We start from the raw sequence: 19,059 nt of genomic DNA, 5'->3' as shown, positions 1-19,059 counted from the left end.
CTGGCTTATAACAACTCTGCAGCTTTTAACGAGAGGCAAAAATGCCAAGCTAGGTGGTTTTAAGTATCCACATCAGCTTCTTTCATAAACTGACACAGCTACTTCTAGGCACCATTTCAAGGTAATTTCCAGTAAACTGTCTAAATGCTGCTTTGCTTTCTGAGTCTACAAAGCCCTGTCGCTGCCACCAGCCGAGTAACAGAGATAAAAGAGGGAGCTGATGCTGCACTGACCTTCTACAACAAGGAGGAGAAACAAACAAAATGAAAAATCCCCACCCACAACCAAGTCTCCCACAGATTTCTGCAAGAACATTGGCATATTTTCACAGGGCCACAGAGGAGCCAACATCTGTGCCTCCTCTGAACCAAAGCCGGGGAGCTGCTTGTTGTTTTTACACCCCAAATACGCACTGACGCACAGAGAGACCCAAGGATGAGGAGAAGGAGGCACAAAGGGCAGGATGGAAATACAAAGGGGACACAGAGACACCCGCACTCCGGCACCCACAGCCTCCTGCAGCTCCTTTCCTGCACTTTGCATGATGAGGGCTGGGAGATTAAGATCTGTAGGACTCCTTCCCTTCTCAGGGGGCTCTGCCCCTCTGGGCTGTCCCTAAACCTGGCTGGCTCCAAAGGCTGGGCCCCAGGCCAGGCTCGCTCAGCTCTGACCCCGTAACACCTTGAACTGTGGCAAACCTGACATCACACCCCAGACCCTCCTCGCCAGTGTTACAGAGGACTGGCACTGAGTGATTCTACTCCTCCCACAAAGATGTTTTTGTTTAGACTTTCTGCCACAAGCAGTGACCAAGACTCCTAAGCAGGTGAGCAGGGCTCTGCTCGGGAGGCAGAGATGGCCACCCCAGCTGAGCCCTCCCAGCCCACAGGCAGCTCCCCACGGCTGGGCTCAGCCCCTCCCCAGCCCTGGCTCAGCATCAGGCTTGCAGGACCCAGGGAATGAGCTGCTGGCAGCACCCTGCAGGCCTGAGGTCTGGACACACGGACTTGCATCAGCAAGGCCAGCTCAGGGCAGCAATCACACAACCGCAGTCCCTGGGCTTTCCATAGGAACACCACAGCCACGCCGAAATCCAAACCCTCCAACAGAGACAGCGTTACAGGCACGGGGCTGCAGCCTGAATGCAGGTGAGAAAGGGGAATTTCACTCGACAATCTCTACATTTCATCGAGATGATTCAGGAGCTCTCCCCAAACCCACTGAGGCCCTGCAGGCAGAGCAGGCTGGCAGCACTCCCACGTTTCGGGTCCTACAGGTGATGAATACTCTCCCTTTCCAGGATCTGGGATGAGCAAAGGACACTCTGTCTTTCATAAAAACCATGTCAGAGGTAGCTGACTATTTTGGCTGAGCTTCTTGATGTTTCTGGGAAATGCAAATACATATTAAAGTAATGAAATAAAAATAGCGCACATTCCTTTCTTCAAAAAACAACTTTCCAAGTGCAGTCAGAACCCAGAACCTTGGATTCAGCTGAACATTTTGCTAAAAAGCGATTTTTGTTTCCTATAATGATGTGACAAAACGTAATTTGGAGATTCCTGAGGCTTTTTAACACAATCACCTTAGGTCACATCTCTCAGCAATCTGGGTGAGGTCAAACCTGCTCCTTCCTTAAGATAAATCAAGTAAAATCAAAGGTTACTTTACTTTAAAACTGAACTTCTTGACAGATCAAAACAAAACCAAATACAAGTCCAGACAAAAACATCTCTGCTTGTTTACCTCAGAAGGAAATTTGTTCTCTGTCCAATACTAAAAGCAATGAGACACAAAAAGCAGGAGAAACCAAACAAATTCAGTAGGATATCTTCTAGAATAGTAATTATCCAAAGCTGGTCAAAGGTGAACTCAAGCTAAAACAAGCCAAGTGCAGCCATCATAGCTGAAAAGTCCTTTTGGGACAACTTCCTCCTGCCTCTAGAGATACTTCAACGATTTTACGGGAGAATTAGACTGGATTTGCTACCAACAAAACATACCTTGACCCCATAACTGCACTCTACTATAACAGCAGCCAGAGAACACACCAAAAAATTAACAAACTTTATAAGGTATGATATGAAACTGCTCAGAAGGCAGCCATAAACAATTTTATTAAGTTCACATAAAAAGTGAATTCAATAAAATTCAGGAATCTGCAAACACAAAATACATTTTGAACTCCAAGTAAGAATATACCATCTCCACATGCATCTTATGGCTCTTCCTTAGTTTTCAAGAGAATATTAATCTAAGCAGCATATATACTAATTTATTATGTAAGAGGTTGTTATTTACAGTGAGGAAAACTTGCTGTGTGAACAGCACTTGCTGCCATAAGCTTTGTGTCTGTGCAGAATCTCACTTAGGCCGCCACACAGTCAAGTAGAAATTCTCTACCCAAAACTAACAGTGTACAAGCTTGAAATAACAGGTTCATTGCAAAAAAAAGCAAAAGGCAGAAGAAACTCTGAAGTGGCAGCAGCAAACATACGATTTTTGGGATTTTTAACCATAGGGGAGAAAAAAAAACAGTGATCGTGACAGATGAGCTCTATCCATTCAAACTAAGTAGGGCACAAGGCAACTAATTTAAGTGTTTAGAGGCTCCATCAGTGAGTTTCTCACCAAGTGGTTCATGAACATTCAGTGTTGGTGTTTCAGTAACTGCACTGGTGAACACAAGCTCCCCTAATGTTTAGAAACACAAAGTTCACCTTCAACCCAACAGCCATGAATTGCCTTTTCCTACTGCACATACTTTCCTAACTATGAAAATGTAATGAAAGGAGAAGGGATGGAGCCCCTTAGCTTTACACGAGCTGGATGGATCACACACTGCCACACAGCTGCATGGCAGGATCAAACCCAGAGCAGAAACTGTTGTGTCTTTTGTCAAACAAGAGAGAGAACCTGCATGCACTGAAGCAGAGGCACTTGGCAGCTCTCTTTTCACTATAACAAGAACACAGAGCACTGCTCACTCAGCTACAATGAAACCCTCTCTGTACAGCACTCTTTCCTGAGCACTGGGTATAATCCTTGTTATCCAGGCAGTGAAACCAGCAAGGAAAGATTCCTCAGAAATACTCATGTCACTCAATGGCAGAAATCAGAAACACAGTTTCACTGTCAGGTTAGTAGGTGTCAGAGGTCTTGGACTCAGCTGGACAAAGCTATGAAGGATCCAGGTCCTGCTTCACATTGGAGGTGGCCAAATGTCCAACACCTCCAGAGGTACCTCTCCAATTAATGGTTCTGTGAGTCCATGGGTCAGGATGTGAGCAGCTCAAGAAAGAAAATCACGACTATTTTTGCTCAAGAACTGCACTGAGGTCAAGTTAAAGGAAGGAAACAGCCAGAGTTCAGAGCAGCAGGAAGTCACAGCACTGCAGCAGATATTTCAGATAAACAAAAAGGCAAAAAATGAAAGAGAAAAAACACCCTTCCAAAACTCCAAACGGACAAACTGAGTGAGCTGCAGCACTGCCAGCTGCAAAGCAAAACTCAGTGTCAAAGTGACTCCTAGTCCAAAGCTTTCCCATCAGTTATTTTGAACTCCTGAGCCCGGTTATGGCTGGAAGTTTCAGAGAAGTCTCCTTCAAGCAGCAGTGGTGACATGAGCGGATGTGCAGGAACAGAGGAACTGCAGTGGGGAGCATGTGTGGCCCAGCACACAGCAACTGCACAGCTGTGCCCCTCTTCTCTGCAAGCACAAAGGACTTGGGCATGACAGGAGAGCTGCAGGGTTGGCTTTCAATCTCTCAGTGTACCAACTGGAAAAACCTTATTGAAAAGAAGTTTCACTTCAGTATTAATATGCTGAAGTTACTTTGCAAGTGACATTTCAACAACATCTAACTGATCTGAAAGGCTTGGCTGGAATGTTGGGAACTGGCTTGGTGGAGTATTTGTAACAAAACAGCCTTTCCCTACCTGAGCTGCACACCCAAATCCAGACTTATTTAAATAATCTCACAATGGCTAACAGCAAATGCCCAAGAAAGACTGAGACAGAATCACTTCTCTCTTAACAGAGACCAGTTTAGAGGATTTTTTTTAACTGAAGAAAAGGGTGTCTACCACTGCCTGGCTCTAATGACATCCACAGAAGACCTCTCCCAACACTTCAGAGACAGCACACTGACATTGTGAGTGCCTCTAAGATGGGAAACTGAGGCCCAGAAATGGAAATGAACTGCTACGGTCTCGTGGTGAAGGGAGAGTGGCCTGACACCTTCTGCCCACTGCCCGTTCTTCAGTGCAGAACCAAAGCTCGAGTAGGAGCCAAGGCCAAGCAGCTGAGCACACCAGCACTGTCCCTGCCCACGTGTCCCTGCCACCACAGGGCTCTGTCCTGCTCTGCTATCACTGCAATGCCACCAGCACGGCAGGGAGAGCCTCTGCCCTGCACAGCACTCAGGTCAGGAGAGAAAAGCCAAACAGCTGTGCATGGATGCAAAGCAAATCCTCCAGGAAAAAATTAATTTACCTCAAAGCCGGATTAATTCCATGAGAAGCTCTTAGCTAAAATGGTCAGTGAATCTGGGTTTTAATTTCCTACTGTGTCCTGCTTCCTGAGAATGCTCCGCCCTCTCAAATTTCTTTGAAAACATTACAGAATTAACATTTTGAAAAAAAATTATTACTTCCAGCTTCATGTTTCTCCAGGTGGCTGAGCAATACAGTCAAGCCCTATAGTTTATAATAGCGCAGCTCAAGGCAAGTCAAACAAGAATAAATAAACAACTCCCCTAAACTTTCCAATACACTTTCTATGATATTTAGGGATAATGCCACACGTTAGCCTTCTGAAGAGATGTTCAAACTACCAAAGAGAAAAAAAAGGTTTGAATGGATATTGTTTCTCAGGAATTTTGCTGTATCTGTATCTGTAACTGTGTACCAGACCAAGTGTGCTGAGAGGAGACTTTCAAATACAAGTGGAGCTAAAAGGAGAGAGCAGAGCTAGCTGAGAGAACACGTGCACCATGCTCTTCTCTCACATCCCATTTTTTGTGCTTAAAATGGGACACAACATTTCCATTCAGGGAACCCTGCCTCTCTGGCCAACTGGCTTGAAGAACAAAGTGTTAAACATCCCCCTGCGCGGCACAGAGGCGTAGACATAAACTGGGATTTAAATTTCAGCACCTGACTTCCCTAGTGACAGGTGACTGTCACACCAACCCCAGGGCCTGATGCACTGGGAGCTCAGAATGGGTCCCAAGTAAGCAGGGCTCTGGGTTACATCCCCCCCAGGCTCCTGATGAGGCTCCCAGCCCCAGGAAAGCTGCACAGCAATCACAATGCTGCTCTTCAGCAGGGCAATCAGCCCAGCTCCTCAGGAAGTGTCCCCAAGGCACTTCTCCATGCCATAACCCCCAGGGGTGCTGAGCACGGCTAATCTGCACCTGACACCCTGGCTGCACCAGGGGCACCTGTGCCTGTGCCGGAGGTGACAGAGCACAGCTCCCTGTTCCCATGGAAAATCTGTCAGGTGGCATTCCCAACCAGTGCACCCTGGCAGGGCAGTGTTCCAGCCAGAGGCTCCGTGGATGTACACAGAGCCCCGCACACGCCCGGCTCCGCAGCCATTGTTCCCAGCACACGGCACAGCTGATCCGGCTCAGCGCGGCATTAGCTCGGAAACGCAGAAAATAGATTGTTAATCTGCCCAAGGTGAGCACCCGCCATGGGGAATGGGGATTAACACTCCACAGCAGGACTCTGCCTGTTCCCATGGCCTCTGCAAACGGCCAGGGACTGACAAGGAAGCAGGAGCAGAGTTTGCATGAGTCACGAGCGATTCCACCAAGTAATAAAGCTCCAAAATCAACAGGAATTCCCTTTCACAGTAGCTCTGTTCAGCTGCTTTTCCTACAGCTGGTCCCCCGATGAGGGTCACCAGGGTATGCAGCAAAAAGCAATCCCTCCTCCTGCTCTTCAGAAGAACTGTGGATCTTTGCATGCTTATTTTATCAATGGAAAACAATTCCTGAAACCCAAGATGCCAACATAAACTCTGAAACAGCAGTGCTAACCTACAGATACCATGAAAAGTAAACCTAGAGCCCAAAGCAAAGCATTTAGTCATCCAGATTTTACACACTGATCTTGTAACTTAGCTATGCTGAAGCACAGCCTTTAGACAGCTTTTTCCTGGCATGTAAAATAAAGTAAAAACAAACAGAAAAAAACCCCTCAAACCTGCACAAAATGAATTTTGGCATTTCAACTCTGAAACTAGAATGCAAGTAGTCCCTAAAAGGACAAAAATAAACCAGGGATGGATGTGAGAGTGGAACACACTAGACAGGATCACTTATTTTACAAATAGGCCAGTTTTGCATTTACATTTAATTTTCAATAACCTGGAACCTACTCTCCACTGTCCACACACAAGGCTACTGTTGGGAAAAAAAAAATCAGGTCTAAAAGAGACAACCATGGTTTTCCTTTAAAATACCTTTGTTCGATATGAAGCTAAGTTGTACTTCACAGGAAAAGAAATCTCACTCAAAAGCCTGATTTTGCAATTGAACTTCTGCTTTTTTTCCATGAAATAAAGCAGAACTTATTACCTAAGGGTAAGTAAAGCAGATACTTTAAAAAGTCAAAACTAAGACTGAGCTATAGACAAACACCCAACCAACCTCTAAGCCCTCCGAGCATCACCTCCATGTCTCAGCCAGGACGTGACCTGTCTGCCCCACTCCTGTGCCAGCCGCCTGCCAGGACACAACTCCCAGACCTGAGTGCCATGTTTTATTCACTAAATGAACCCCAGACTAGTTTAGATACCCACCCACGTGAGGACTGGCTCTGAAGCTTGCTAGTGAGGTTCTGTCCATGAGTATTTTTAGGGATGGACAGTCCTTGAAGGCACTCGAAGCAGCCTCTGGATTAAGCTTCAACACTTCCTTACTACACAGAAAACTCAGCTCCACAAGAACAGGTAATTTCTCTAAATAACTTCCTGAAGCACACAAAAGTGAGGCTTTCATAAGTGATCAAATGATCCCATGTAGCTCTACAGCAATCCAATGTGACTGCTTCTGACAGAGCCTCCTGCCCTGACTTCAAGACAAGGGTCTTAACAAGTCAGAAACTTAGAATTCCTTGGGAAAGTCTTTGTTCCCACTACACTATAAATAATTAGAAGATGTGTGAATAAATTAATGCGTATACATACATACATACATTAAAATATTGATATATTTGAAAATACAGGTGAGGCTAGCTGTTCCACAAAACTTTCATTTCTTCTTGATGACTTCCACCACCTCTTCAGGCTATTTTCTGCACTACTGATCCCCGCTGCCTCATGTGAAAGTGCAAAAATAACTTTAGAATCTGCCAGTGTCTACTCTGCCATATTCTAAAACCAAAGCAGGAAACGAAATTTTGTCAGGTATTTCCCTGGTTCTTTTTCTAACCCTTTGACTATACTTTCTTTTCCTCTAGATGGTGCAAGGTCCTCCCTCTTCACAGCTGGGGACAGAGGATGATACCCAGCTCCTTCAGTTTTACGAGCCGTGGGTGCAGTGTCTATTTTTGGACTCAAAGCTGCCACAAGTGACTTTCAAAGCTGCTACCGGGGAGTTTATTTCTGGAGTCTCCCTGGTGGAATTAACTTGAAATGCCCTTTGAACAGCAATTATCCATACAGTTTGTGCTGTTGATACCAAACTAACAGACTAACAGAATGCTTATTTATTCCTCACTCCAGTTTCCAGCAGCCCTGCTCAAACACAACCCATGCATGTACTGAAATACTGAAAGCTGCTTCTCCCATGAGTGATGTCTAGACTGCAGCCACACAAGAGGCTGTATTTTCATGTATCCAAACACAAAGCAGCTCTAACCCCACTGTGCTGCTAGAGCTGCAAACCCCTCAGGCAAGCCAGCACACCAGTTAGTTATTACTTTTATTTAAAGCTGGGAAAAATCCCAGTAGGTATTAAATATCTTCCTGCAATTCAACTACCCACTTTTTTTTTCAAATCCAAATCCAATATTTTAGAATAAAGCTAGCCATTTTCTCTTTCTGACTTTTTACATTTTTGAGCTAGCTGGTAGACACTGACCAAAAAAAAAATTCAATGGTCCTAAAAGTGTCTGTTTAAAATCTAAAAACAGAGCAAGTTTTGACTAGGTACAGTTCAGACACAGGAGCACAAACATTCAAACAAGCCTGCACCAGCAGCTCAATCTTGGAACTTGTCACAAAAACTGTGAATGCAGGTGACTGTAAGAAATAATTAAACCAACTATATACACCAAAGGTTTCTCTTGACCCCAGGACCCTTAATCCAACCTAAGAACAATTGTCAGTCTGTTTTACTGGCAAACAGATGGGCTAAGGCTGCTAAAGAAGCAGCATAGCTGAGCAGAGGTGATTTGTTTCCCTCTTCCATCTACTGGCATCAAATGGATTTCCATCATTCACATTTCCCTCTGATTCAAGCCTTTTCGAGATAAGTACTGCATTATGCCACCCAAAATTGCAAATAATTACAGTATTGATGCCACATGTTACAGTAAACTGCATTTCTTCATCCATTTCTGCCTGAAGCCCTTTCTGTCAAAATACTTTAAATTAATGGAGATATTCAAAAGCATCTAAAAATGGTATTTACAAAAAATGAGCACAATACCACAACAGTTTGTCCCTTTTTCCTTCTCTGTTACTGTACTAGTTTGCATAAAATTTAAAAAGCTTAAGGACACAGGAAGCAGTAACTGCGAGCAGAAGGAACTTTTCCTCCAATCACACCTGGAGCCATGAAAGACAGAAGTCATCTCATTCAGTACCAACCTCTTGCTCTTAGTATGGCCATCAAGTGGACACAAATTTCTGGAAGGAGCTTGTAACACTTGTATTCCTCAAAACAACATCACTCTACCTGTGAATTCACCCTAAACACTATCAGGCAGGAGGCACAAGTTCTTCAAGTGTCCAGAAACATTCTTTGACTCATACGGAATAAAGTGAGAGTCACTCTACAATTAATTCCCCAATGCATGCTCCGAGATTATTACATTTAATTATTCTAATTTTTAAATGCTAAATGAGATCTAGAATCTTGTAAATGACATTTGAAATAATTTGTGTTTCCAATATAGTTCATAATTCCACAGGTATAGTCTGCTCTGTGCTATGTTTGGTTTTACTCAAGTGCCTGAAATACAGAACAGCCCTAGATGGCAAACAACGAAAGCAGAAACCTTGTTTCACGGCAACACACACTGGGACTTTGTAATGCCCTGTTATTTACAGTTCTGACTATTGATTAATTCTAAAGTATTAGTAAACTGATGCTGTTTAAATTACAGATAAGACTATTTAATTATGATGAATTAAGAATTAAGTCATTAAACAAAATGTTTACTAGAGTAAGTGAAACATCTACTTACCTTCTGCAACTGAGATTCCTTCAGAAAGACCGTGCCCATCTATTCCACTCCCGAGACGTGTAAACCTCACAGGGTGAGAAGCTGTTTTGGCCAGCCATGTGCCTGAACTGCCCACTCCCTCCTCTGCCTCCCCTGATGGAGGCAGAAGAAACAACCATTCACTAACCCAGAACCTGATCTCCAGAGGTGGAGAGTGGGTCACAAACCAAAGGGCAATTGGATCATTGCACACAAGCCTCTCCCCCAGCAATAAGGGAATACCAACTCAATTTTATCAGAAAATATTACACAGTATCATAAGAATGTCCAGGGTGTGTAGATGGGGCAGTTTCTCCTTTCCAGTGCCATCATCAGGAGGAGGACAGCAGGAAATGCCATGGGAAGCAGACTGGGTTTGTATTTCCCCTTTCCAGCAGATAAAACCAATACTAATGATGAACTGGGTTCATGGGGTACACAGAAAAATAAACCCCACAGAAATCAGAGCTCAAGATTCAGAGCCATTTACTCCACCAGTATTAGATTACAGGATCCCAGGAACAGATGTTTCATTATTTGGAAGAAACTTCTAGGGAAAAAAGCTTGCTATGAAGCATCAAGAACAGGTACTAGGATGGACCCAGCCAATATTGCTGTCACAGATACCCCTGAACAACAAATCCTCCTGAATTATTCAACACAGAAAGCCTTACAGTACCTAATGCTGAAGCTTCACCGGTGCTCAGATGATAATGTCATGACTGGAGAGCCTCCCTGTCCCTTCAGGGCACTGTGTGTGCCTGGACAAACACATGAGCCTGCAGAAGAGGATCTGATCTCAAGAGCTACTCACTAACAATCTATTGTTACATCTTATCCTTTACTTAGTACCCACATTGGTATGGGTACACCCATCCCATCCCAATATTTTGGGGATGATGATGTTGATTTCAGAAAGTACAACTATTGGGAAGAAGAGAGAAAACTGAGTCCCACAGCTGCCTTCACTAGATTACAGTGAGCATGGCTATGCTTGCTTCCACCTGCTGTTTCCAATTCATTCTGGTACCAATGAATTAACACACTTTTTGCTTTACAGAAACAGAATTAAGCACATCATTGAAAAGACCTTCAAAATATCAAGTGAGAATTTAATCATCCTTCACTAGAATTAAGAGCTAAAGTTGGCTGGTTCCACTTTTTTTCAAAAGATCTTTCATGGACATCCATAAATTCATAAATTGTGCCAACAAGAAAAGTTCTTGAATGCCTAATAAGAAAACCAAATTAGAAAGCAGTAGTGAATAGCAGTGAATCAGGCAGTTCCACAGAACTGTCAATTAACAAGAGGGAGTCATAGAAAAACCTGGCCTGGCTCCTGTCCTGGATAACCAAAGGTGTTACTGCCACACTGTTGGCCATGAACAGTATGATAAAGGAATGGCAGGTCAATTAATCCCTTCAACAGGAAGTTTACTAGATCAAGTGAAAGGTTTAAAGCATGAAGACTTCCACCCTTTCAGACGAAGACCAGGGAAATTTTCATGTCTAGGTGGCATGCATCTGCCATCAGCAGTTTGGATGGAAATACCTCAGTGATGCCGCCATGTCCAAAGCATCCAAGTTTTGTAAGAAAATTACCCTCGGAAAGAGTTTAAATTGCTCCACTTTCAAACCTTTTCAGCATTTCTTATCAGCAATGAAACAATCTGTCAGCAGATAATGCTGGCTCGAAGTTCAAAAATTATAAAATAATTCTTGCAGTAGACCATCACTACTGAAATGTTATACCTACTTTGGCAGCTCCTTTTCAGCCTTTTCAAAGACTAAACCCCTGCTAACAGTTCTGCAACAAAGAGCATAGGGAATATACAGAAAAACCTTAAAAAGGGGAATGAATGCTAAGCCATTGATCCTGGATGCAGGAAGAAAAAACGAGAGCCTTTGAAGCAAAGGATACAGACATCACTAACAGTGCAAGATTTGGGACCAAAGGACTGGGATCAACGACAGTCACATGAATCAAGTGGAATGCTGATGGGTGCTTTAGTGACAAGAGCTGTGTTAAGCAGACAGGACAAAAGGATGTCTGCCTTTTCAAGGACCTACTGACACCACTGATACCCACACAACGGAGTAGAGTGAGGCAATGCTCCCACTTCCCAGCCTGTGAGCACTTCACAATTTGTGAATGACAGTTTGGTCTTAAAATACAGGAGTTGGAACCGGAATTAGAGCCAAAAGAAAGAACTTTGCTCTAAAAGGATGTAGGGCACCTGCACTACCAACAGACTGACTCCACTCTACAGGCTGAAAGCAGAATAGGGAAATCTTACCAGATGCTTGCACTCTACTCCTGTTGTGAAGGTTCTTTCTAAATACTAGGATCAAGTTTCTATAAGTCTTATTTTAGGCTATGTCTTCCATATCTGTTTTCCTTGTATTGGAAATATTTATTCGCTTAAATAAGTATTTTACCTCCCTGCTTTTATCTTTAAACATTACAAACAGTCATATTATTCCCTAGCAGCCTTGGTATATGGGATAAAACATACTCAGCTGTTTTAGCCTGCTTCTTTATGTTCTCAATCGTGATTATTAGTCCTGCTCTGCAATGGCATGAGTCGGGATTTTTTTAAAACATGTTTAATCGAAAGAGTTTATTCTCAGATCAAGATTACATTTTAATTATTTGACTTCCAATAATTACAGGCTGGAGAATTTCAAGAGAGAGGTCCTTTAAAAGAAGTGTGAAATGTACTTGCCATTCAGAAAGTAAAAGCTACTCATATAAGCATAAGCAGGTCTATGAGTCCAAAAAAACCCCAATTATTGCATGAGTAATTCCTGAACAAACAATAAAGTTGCCTGCCTCAAGGAAAAAGCTGGGCTAGTGAATGACATCAACAGGAAACGAGCAACATTATCTCTTCCTATCACTCCACTTGTGTTCTCAGTTCATTGTTTTGACAAGTGCTCTGATCACAAGGGGTCCTAACAGTAACATGCCATCCCTCAGCAAATAACACACTTCCACATTTGCATTTAGCCTGTTGGGCTTCAACAGAAAAATAAAGGGAATATGGCCTTTTCAAATCCCTAAATCACTTCATTTTCAATAACATAATGAAAAAATACTTAGAATCCAGTGGGAAAAATACAGCAGGAAGTGAAAATACTAGTTAACTGCTGACCAAAAGCCATTTTTTACTTATACCACTTCTAGGACTCCCCCTAAAAGCCAACAGATCAGAGCATGATGGTAGGTCATAAATCATGTTCATTGAAAACACAGAAATCACCATCACAAGCTACAGAAAGGGAAAATTCCAATTGTAGGTTAGGAAAAAATTCTTCAATCAATGCCTTAAAGCCGTGGGATAACTTACCCAGCCACATGACAAAACCTCATCACTGGAGGTTTAGAACACTTGACTGGCAAAGCCCTTGTGCAACACAATCCAATTGACACCGGATAGAGGTTCTTTGAGCGGGAGGCTGGACTGTAAGATCTCCAGAGATCCCTCCCAGCTTCTGTGACCTTGTGGTTTCCTTCTCAGGTTGCTTACAGTCACTAATGCCCCTGCACCTCTTACAGATCGGTGCCAATGACTGCACCCAGCTAAGTAAATCTGACCTGATTTAAGAAAACATTCAATATGAAGATCAATTTCCAATTCACAGTGTGCACGTGAGTTTTTTAAAACCACATGAAGGCACAGCTATGTGCCAGCTGAGTCAATCAGAGCAGAGCAGCAGCTAGAACAGGAAGCAGCACCTTACAGCAGATAACGCTGCCTCACGTGCCTGCTCAGCACATAAAATACATCACAGTGTGGTCGGCTGGAACATTTTTGAGGATAAGAAGACATTCTAGAATTACTTCCTTTTCCCCTTGTCCTTCCTTCAACCCCATTTCCTCATCAGCCTTAGTGCTGAGGCGTCAGTGTCCTTTATTCTCCAAACATCCACCTGCCTTGTCCTCGGTTGAGCACCCGTACCAGCTTTATTGCCTCAATTTAGTCCTGTTCAAATTAAACTGGTAGAAAACAAAAATATCAAAGAAAACACCCAACAAACTTGCCCCCCACCAGACTTCTGCCACTCAACTCAGTTCTAGGCTTTATTCAGCTAAGCTGCAGCCTTAGATGAGACCATTACATACCCCTGCTCTGCACAGAATAAAACACGCGTGGCATTTTCAGGAGTGGCTGAACCATGTGCAGAGTGCACCCACTCAGGTCTTGCAAAAACATTTAAATGCTCAATGTCCAAGTGATACCAAAAGTCTGCATAAAGCAAGATTAGATGCCAGTAATAAAATTACCTCCCACTCGCATGAAAACCAAAAGAAAAGAGGGCATTTTTATTTTGCACACAATATTCTCTAGAAGGAGCAAACAGCAGCTCAGAAACCACGCTTGATTCAAGGGAGGTAGTTTAATAATTTACACTGTTTAAATTATTCAACATACTAGGACATGAATGCCTGAAAGAAAATGGGGCCGTGCATGACTCAACCATGTCTTTACATATATTAGTTAGTCATGCACTTTCCAGACTAGACAAATGTGGAACAGACAAGATGCCAGCATGATTTAAAAAGAAATAAAAAAAGCTTTAAGATTTCTACCCAATTTAAAGCCTTTTGCCAACCCTTCAATCACTACAGAAATATGTGAACTCAAATCCTCAATGAGACTCTCCACTGAAGGCAAATTATTAGGTGTATATTTAAGTCGTTCTAATAAGAACTCTGCTGAAACAAGTTTATTATTGTTTCCTGCAATAACTGATTCTGAACCTTCCAAAAAACTACAGAAAATTTTTAAATAAAAAAAAAGAAAAACCAGTACAAGCCTAAAATGTTTAGGATACTAAAACATCATACATAAAATTATGCTCACAATTAATTCTTGTTCACAAATTACTGTGCATCAATGACATGTATGTATCAAGACCAAGAGATACATGAACAATAAAAAGCCAACATAATCCATCCCCCCCTCCGACCCACCCTCCTCTGAATCCATTGCTCTTTTATTCATCTACCCACCCACTGGTCTTCTGACACAAATATATGCTGAAAACCAAAATAAAAGAGCCAAAATAATTCTGCAGTAAATCACCTGTGGCTCTTTCCTCTGTACCTACTACTCTTTTTCCTTCCATCATCTTTATGACTTTTGGAGAAGAAACTCTTTTGATATGCCATGTTTTTAAGGATAATGAACATACAGCTAATTTTATCACAATAGAACACATAACTTCAGCTTATAAACCAGTCTACAGAAAAGCTAAATTAACGATTCTGACCATCCTCAGTCTACATAGGCAGGCCCCACCATCTCTACCAAAACAATGGGGGATTTGGACCACCTCCCCTGCTACACGTGATTTATTTCAAAGCTGTATTTTTCCATTCATAGTGCTCAGGATCAGCAGTTACTACACTGGCACTGGCACCATTAACCATACATTTTCCATGTGACTGAATCAGTCTCCTCAAAACTAGACAAATACACAGTGAAGTTAAAATTCTACTGCACCAGGACTTCTTTATTAAAAAAGTCACGGCGACAAAGTTTTGCTACTTTGATTTTTGCTTTCAACTTTCTAAGACAACAGTTCAAAGCAAAAAATAATCAGATTATTGTATAAAATGTTTACAAATTCTTAGGAAAGTTTCCAATGACTGCTTTAATTAAATCTGCTTATTCCACCTACTTTTCCAGAATCTTTTTTAGAACAGAGCGCTCACTATCTCAACTTCAATCGAAAAAATGTGTTTGAACAAATCTGTTCTCTATTGAGAGAAAAAAAAATACAATAAAAAAATCAGCTTAAAATAAATTTATTAAACAATACAAAAATAAGCATGCTGGAAATCAAGATACATAAATAACATACAATGCAAATGAAAAATGGAAAACGAGACAGGTAACTTAACAACTGAGCCAAAAAGGTACAACACAAATGCTAAAATAAATCTTTAAAAAGCATTTACATTTCTAATGAAATGTTAATGATGCTGACAAAGAAAAACAAACAAACAGCTAAAATGCTTGAATATCAAGAATTGCTATTACTGTAGCACAGGTGAACACTAAAACCGTTGCAGACTTCACACACGGAACGACTAACCCGCTGCGGCCCCGGCCTGTCCCAGCTGCCCGTGGTGGGTGACACACCCAGCCCTGGCCTCAGCCCTCCCGGGTGCCCTGCCACCAACAGGAGCCACCTGCACACCCAGGGCAGGAAACTACAAGTGTGGGCAAGTTACACAACTGTCGGTGCAGAGGAGTCTCCTCCCGACCCTTGCTAGCTAGAAGCTGCCTTCAATTCTGAGGCAGGCTTCAGAAGCATATATTACAGAATTGTAATATATATATTTTTTTTTAAAGATTGTTTAAGCTGTACCCTAAATATTCTTATTATGCATAATAAAGACCTAGTAGTTTTCCTATTTTTGTATTTCCCGTGCAGGACCTGACTCTACCACAAGTTTTGCATGTGGGAAAATAGTCCATCTTCAACCACATCTTTAGAAGTGGCTTCAAACAGTACTAAAAATCAAGGTGGGTAGAAGCAGATCAAGCAAATCCTGCACCATGCCTTTTCCATTTTTAATTAAATCAGCAAGTCATCCAGCAACATGTCATCACCGTAAATACTTTCCATTAGCAGCACAGACACATTATGTTCCCTCTTGCAACTGAGGGTATTTCAGGTAAAGTAGCTCTGCAGCATCTGAATACTTGTTATGTCTCTGTAGCTACTATTTTACTGAAAATCCTCAAAGAGGCAAGGCATTTTTATAATTCAAGACTTTGCCTTTATTTTGAGGATAAGCACTAACAAACCTAATCTTATCATCAGAGATAAGATTATAAAATAGTTATTATTCAGCAATTCATGACTAACACTTATTACTGACATCTGAAACCACAGATTTACCTCTTCATCCCAGTAGGGCATCAAATGCAGTGAAAATTGATGTTCTGTATTGTTTTGCTTAAATATTTTCATCCTAGGCTTCAAAGACAGGAAGCACATCCTTTTATAATACTCTGCTAAATTAAGATTATTCAGGGTTTAGTCAGAGCTTTTTCAAAAGTTTATGCAAAACTAACAATACCTAAACAGCATAATTAAGAGCAGCTTGCTTTCTCAGCTCTGTTTTATGCATCTTCCTAAACTCATGAACATCCAGATGGGTTAAAAAGGGGGCAGGAAAAAACTTACTCTGCCATTAGGCAAAACTCACATGTCAACATCTTGGAGGTTTAGATGAACAAAAAAGGGAGAGGGACTGGGGAAGGGAGCAGGGAGAAGAGGCGAATTTGAAGGTGTTACTACAGAATTGTTTGTCACTGTCTCTTAAAATGCTCAACCACCTAATACCATTTATCATTGCTTGGACAAGTTTACCCGGTTTGATAAACCATGACTCTGTGGGATATGTACAACCCATCTGTAGGGATGGGATGTATCAGATTATTTGCAAATTTAGAGAAAACTTTATAGAGAATGCTTTTCTAAGATTTTTAGCATTATTAAGAATCTATTTCCTGCAAGTGTTAAGAATTTAGCAAGTCTTTGACCTCTGTCTGGAACTGCCTGCTGCACCTATCTGAAGTTTAAATACATCATTTGGAGCTAGCTACACCTTACTCAAGGTACTCAAATTATCAAATTATGCAGCTTAAGAGATACAGCTGCCAGCAGAAAAATGCAAATCCTCCTTCTCAGCAAGCTGACAGAGCTGCAAACTCAAAATATATTTCAAAAAAATAGCACTTAATGATAACTTAAGAATTTGCTCATGTGTAAGTAAGTGAAACCTCTGATCTTCATATCCAAACATAGGCATATTTTAACACTTGAAAAATAAGTTAACTGTAAACAGTTCTAGTGAGATCTACCTATCTGCTTCCCTGTGAACATATTTCCCTGCTCACTGCTCAGTTGGTTCCCACTCTAAACCCCAGATTGCTTACATTCCTTTCCAGGGTGGAGCACAGCACTATTAGTAAGGCAGACTTCTGAGTCATAACTACCAGCTGGCAGCAAAAGCAGCAAGAGAGACACTCCAAACAGTTGGGTCAGAAATCTCTCTGCTGGATTAGTTAACTTGCAAACAAGACAGGTTTTTTTTCCTCCTCCCCACTTCTCCCACTCCTGCCCAGGCATTCTTGCTCTCTTTATTACATCATTAGCATTAATAATTATTAATGGTTTGATTAAAAGAAAAAATAATCTTCACTAGCACAGCATACGCAAAGGGTCCGTTTCTGTTCAAATTTGAAAGCTCACATTAAAATAACTCTGACATGGTAATGATATGACTCAGAACCTATCTCCACTTAATATACAATTATTTAGAAATGTAGGAATTTGCTGTATTTTGCTGAACACTATTTTATATTTTAATTAATATTCTATCTTTACATGCTGACCCTGCTCAGTGGACACAAGTTCTTGCTCAGCCTCAAAATTAATATACTTAAAATTCTCAGATATAAACAAAAATAAACAGATACACACCACTTTCGTGGTATATCTTTGAACACACTAAGATTTACCTTTACTTTTTTTTTAAACTAAATGTGTTCTAAATAACTACAAAAGTCAGTTTACACCTTTGGGTTTGTTTGCACATGCTTTTTCCCCGCATACCCTTGAACTTTGACAATCTTTTTGGTATAGCATACAGAATTTACACAAAACGTATATATAAATGAAACACCAGGTAAACAATATTCAAATCAAAGTTAAATCTAGAGATGCTTGAGGGTTTTTAAAATGAAGAATTTAATGAAACTAGAACCCATTCGTTTAGTTCTGCTCTCCCCGACCTTCCATTCTATACACTACGGTTCTGGAGATGTCCTCGTTTGATTCAGGTGACACTTTTTTCCATACTGTTTCTTTTAAAGCAAGTTCTTGCTGGAGATTCTCATAGTCCATTGGTCCAAAGGAATGCTAGTTGTTCAAGCAACATACATTATTTATTAGTGTACTTGAAGGAAAAAAAAAATATCCATACTTGCAGTCACTGCTAACAGACTCAAGTTTTTCAGCTCTTCACATAAACTGTTTCTCTTTTTCACTTCTAAAAAAATCTGATGCAAAACTGGGTATTTCTTAGATGTACACATGCAAATAAAAGCAATTTAAAAATCATTTTACTGTATCTTCACCTATTGGAATTTTCATGCCTTAGTCAAAACATTAATGGTATGGAAAACAAAGAAGTTTTCCTTATCTCAACACCCTCACACGTGTGTCTTTTGTAAATGTAGCTGGAGTGGATTGAGATCATTCCCAGACACTGCTTATGCTGCTCCCTAAGTAGCAGGCTCTTGTCTGCAGCACTATTCATGCCTCAATTCACTGCCTGTGCAACTCTCAGCAGGTCATGCGGTGTCAGAGATATCCTCGTGAAAGTACAGCTAAACACAGATCTCGTGCACTGCAGCACAGGACAGAAAGGCTGAGCCCACCAGCCGGTCAAGTCTTTAATAAAGGCAACCAGTACAGTAAAACTCTGTAAATTCCATCAGACACCATCTACCTAACCTAGCAGGGGAGATGAACTGCATGAAATGGAGTTACAAATCTAGTAATAAATTCTCCCACACAAAACCCTGTGAT

General features: G+C 41.5%; 1 protein-coding gene across 4 annotated transcripts in view; it reads right to left on the bottom strand.

The window, feature by feature from the left end:
- Positions 1 to 19,059, bottom strand: part of GLS (glutaminase) — a 61,739-nt gene that overhangs the window by 5,547 nt on the left and 37,133 nt on the right. Inside the window, exon 15 of one of the 4 annotated variants that reach the window (XM_066322545.1) lies at positions 15,241 to 18,387. The exons of the other annotated variants lie outside the window; for them this stretch is intronic. Within the exon in view, the coding sequence (XP_066178642.1) occupies positions 18,241 to 18,387 (147 nt within the window). The 3' untranslated portion in view covers positions 15,241 to 18,240. Of the gene's footprint in view, positions 1 to 15,240; positions 18,388 to 19,059 lie in introns of those variants that run through there. 4 annotated transcript variants of the gene reach the window in all.

Source organism: Sylvia atricapilla, chromosome 7 (genome assembly GCF_009819655.1).
Source record: "Sylvia atricapilla isolate bSylAtr1 chromosome 7, bSylAtr1.pri, whole genome shotgun sequence".
In the NCBI taxonomy this organism is placed as follows: Eukaryota; Metazoa; Chordata; class Aves; order Passeriformes; family Sylviidae; genus Sylvia; species Sylvia atricapilla.
Note: the sequence above shows the minus strand (reverse complement) of the source record. Positions and strands in the feature narration are given on the sequence as shown.